The sequence below is a fragment of the Malania oleifera genome, chromosome 12, assembly GCF_029873635.1.
Source record: "Malania oleifera isolate guangnan ecotype guangnan chromosome 12, ASM2987363v1, whole genome shotgun sequence".
NCBI classification, from domain to species: Eukaryota; Viridiplantae; Streptophyta; class Magnoliopsida; order Santalales; family Ximeniaceae; genus Malania; species Malania oleifera.
Window position 1 is genome coordinate 32,048,528 of NC_080428.1, and position 3,825 is coordinate 32,052,352.

Here is a 3,825-nt window from a genome sequence, read left to right on the forward strand (position 1 = left end):
CAAGGAAGGAAGATAATATTTTCATCTTTTGATTTGATGTCACGAAAATAGGTCCAAAGAATTTATCTAAAGATGAGATCAAAATTATAATATATATATATTGGTTCAACACTTAGTCAAGTTTATCTCCCATGATCAATCCTCTTAATTTGTAGCTATTTTAGCCTGATAAGATCGTGAGCCCCAAAAGGACATTGTAATTAACTTGACTCAACATGTGACGTAGCCCCTACTAAACTAAGCTTCCAGCCAACTTATCTCTGACAACTTTAATTTTCATTTATATAAAATTTTCCGATTTTACTAAACTGTCCTCAAGTTACAGCCAACAAAGAAAGCAAATAAAACACATTTGAAGGGACAAACAAGTCCAAACAAAACCCTAAGAGAGAGAGATAAGAGAGAACCACGAACGCCCAAAACTAAAAAAACCCGTCGTATTGCGCCATGCTTTGAAAACGCGGCACGCCGTTCGCGCCGCCCCGTGGCCGTGCTCCCGCTAAGCTTACGTGTCCAAAGGCCTCCAAACCCTTCCGCCATTGAGTCCATATATACAATGCCCTTCCGACCTTTTCTCGCCAGTGAAAATAAGAGAAAGGGAGAAATATCAAAATCTCCAGCGCTAAATGCTAATGGCGAAATTCCTACAGACGATCGGGTCTCCGGCGCTGATCATCGTCGCGGCAGCAACAGTTTTGATCTTCGTTTCCGTCCTTGCTCCCGTCTCGGCCGCCGGTGGGTCAATAGTCGGAGCGAGGACGGAGTTGCCGAACGTGCAGGCGAACGAGGAGGTGCAGGAGCTGGGGAGGTTCTGCGTGGAGGAGTACAACCGGCGGCTCCAGGAATCCGGCCGCGTGGGGGCTGTCTCCGGTGGGGTGCTGGTGTTCTCGGAGGTCGTGGAGGCACAGACGCAGGTGGTGTCGGGGATTAAGTACTACCTGAGGATTGCGGCGACCGAGGTCGGGGTGAAGAAGATGTTCGACGCGGTGGTGGTAGAGAAGCCGTGGGTGAAGTCCAACTCCAAGGAACTCCTCGACTTCGCACCCTCCTCCAACTGATTGTGTCTAATTACGTGTGGTTTGGTGGTAGGGGTTATAATCGATGTGTCTGCTTTTGTTCTGTGTTTTATTTCTATTGGAAAACCGCGATGACTGTTCTAATTTGGGAATATGTATATTTTAGTGTTTGGAATTCTTTATTATTTATATTTTATTTTATTTTTTTATAAATAGTATTTGAGATTGACATGCTTGATGTACTCTTTTTTAAAATAATAAAAATTAATTTTAAAAAATGAGAAATTCTTTAGAAACCAGTAAAATTTAACTTTTAACAGTAAAATATTTTTTCACAATTTTTTATGCTTTTTTTTTTTTTCAAAAAATTTAAATTTACCCATTAATTTTCAATGTTACCTTGTACAAAAGTAATATATGTTTACAATGATAATTTTAAATATTTAAGTTAGGTTATTAAATTTTTCGGCAAACACTCATGATGGAAATTTTTTTTTAAATATTCAACAACTTCATTTTTTCATAAGAGAGTTAGAGAACATTTAAAATAACTTAATTTGAACTATTTATAGAAAGAAAGCAATTCCTTTTCCTTAACATGAAAATCATAAAAGTTAATTTGCAAATAAACGAACTAAAGAGAGGTAGTACAAGTTCAACTTTAGAAAGAAGACGAACAAAAAAACCTAACTAGAAGAGAAAGGTAGAAGAAAGACCTATCAAGAAAGGAAAGGCGACAATTGATCCGAATATTACCCGAAAGGTAAAAGATAAAAGTCATATTCAATGCTTCATTTGTGCTTTACAGGGACATTATACTACAGAGTGCGACAAGAACCCTAAAGCCAAGAAGAACAGGAAGGCTAAAGAAGGAGCATCTTGCACTCAGAAACAAATGATCATTGAACCAAAAAAACTTCATCAGAAGGAGGAGGTTTCAGATTTAAAAGAATTTTTAAGAAGAAATCCTAAAATTTCATATGATATGGAAAAATATATTATGTAGAATCCTAACTAGCACCAACCATCTAGAAGTTCAAAAAGAAAATTTTCATGTTGTATTGTAATTTAATCCTTTATTTGGGTCTGTAATAGTAACATAGGAGCATGGTTTGTAATAATTAATATCTTACCTGCATGGTAGGATAGATAAGTTCAAGACCATAGATGAACTTAAGAGAACACCCTTTGGTCGACCGACGCCATATTTTTGGGGTTAATTCTCAAATGCCTTAGATTGACCATAGGACCCACAAATCTGTATGAAAAAATTTCCTATTGCATTAAAAATAAACATCATATGAATAAGGTGAATGTATAAGGGAGTTGGAACCGAAATGCATTAAAAATGCATGTTTGATCGACTGAACTTTCACAGTGTAAATCATTCGGTCGACCGAACTGGTCAAGCGGTCAACATTTTGACCATAACTTGGTCGACCGTACTATACCAAGTTCATATGACCTGTCGATTGAACTCCCACCGAGTCAACGTTTGACTCCTCGGTCGACCAACCAAGTTTAAATGGGCAACGCCCTGGTCGACCGAACTCACATGTGGGAAAATCCAATGCTCTGGTTGACCGAACTTCATAGTTCAAAATCACCTGGTCAACCAAACCGCGCGAAAATGGAAAATCACCCTTGGGACACTAAGTCCGGTTGATCGAATTTTCTGTTCAAATTTCGCATGGTCGATCAAACTCAGTTGCCTGGTCAACCGAACCTCGCGTCCGGTCTTACAGTGCTCTTGGGTTGGACATTATTGTTTTACTGCAGTTAAATTTTTTAAACGAGGTTATTTGTGCTAGGATGTTTTAAAAAAATCCTAATAATTCCCTACATATCCTAAACGGTTATATTTTTGGGGAACTCTATATATACCCCTTCATTTGCAAAAATTAGTATGAGATTAGCAATAATAATTAGCAAATATCTTCTAAATCTCAAAAAGCCTATTTTTCATATTCATGCTATATACTTCCATTCTTATTCATCCATATTGCAAATACCACTTAGTAAAAGTGCTTTTGTGTTCATCTCACCGAGCTTAAACTCTCACTTGCTTGTTTTGATTGAGATTAATTTTTCTTTAAGAGTAAGCTTCTAGTTTTTCTAGGGGGCTTCGTAAATAAGCCTTCTGTAGGAAAACTTCTTAAAGCTTCTGAGTTTTGCATTTTCATTGCAATACTCAAGAGTTCATCTTATATTTCGATTGCTAAAATATTTTATACATCATTTTCAAAAATATCTCCTATGCTTATCTTTGAGAAATTTATTTTGAGATATTTGCTTGAGTGCTAAAAGATCTTTGTTTCTATACCTTTTGATTGAGATTATCATTTTATTACAAAAATCAAATAAATATTTTACAAACCATTTTTTACTATCTCGTGTGGTTTATATTGAGAAAAATTATTTGTTGAGATATTTGAGGTGTGCTTGAGATCTTTGTTTGTGCATTGTGATTAAAATCATTTTTTGACACAAAGATCATATCATTTACACTTTCATGCACTGATTGCAATATTTGCACAATTATTTGAGAGTAGACACTTAGACTACACTGATCTTATCAAATCCTATCTTTTGGTAGTGCATTGATTGTACTGTGTGCATTGTAGTACATATCTGCTTAGTTGAGAAGTACATTTGTTGTACACAAATTTTATTGAGAAATATGTTGTATTCCAGGCATGGCCTAAGGGGGCGATAATCCAGTTCGGAAGGATTGTGTAGGTTGAGGTCAGCCCTGTGTTAATTGACTTGGTTGTAAAGGTTGAGGTCAGTCTTGTGCTAATTGACCTGG

At 36.7% G+C, this 3,825-nt stretch overlaps 1 protein-coding gene across 1 annotated transcript; it reads left to right on the forward strand.

Annotated features, from left to right (window-relative positions):
• The first annotated feature begins 552 nt into the window (after window positions 1–552).
• Window positions 553–1,191, forward strand: LOC131145182 (cysteine proteinase inhibitor 5-like). The gene has a single exon (XM_058094309.1). The coding sequence runs from the start codon at window positions 627–629 to the stop codon at window positions 1,056–1,058; it is 432 nt and encodes a 143-aa protein (XP_057950292.1). The 5' UTR covers window positions 553–626; the 3' UTR covers window positions 1,059–1,191.
• The last annotated feature ends 2,634 nt before the right edge of the window (window positions 1,192–3,825 follow it).

What these genes read in the sequence shown, in the direction of transcription:
- LOC131145182 (XM_058094309.1), top strand. Translation starts at nt 627, where the DNA reads ATGCTAATGGCGAAATTCCTACAGACGATCGGGTCTCCGGCGCTGATC.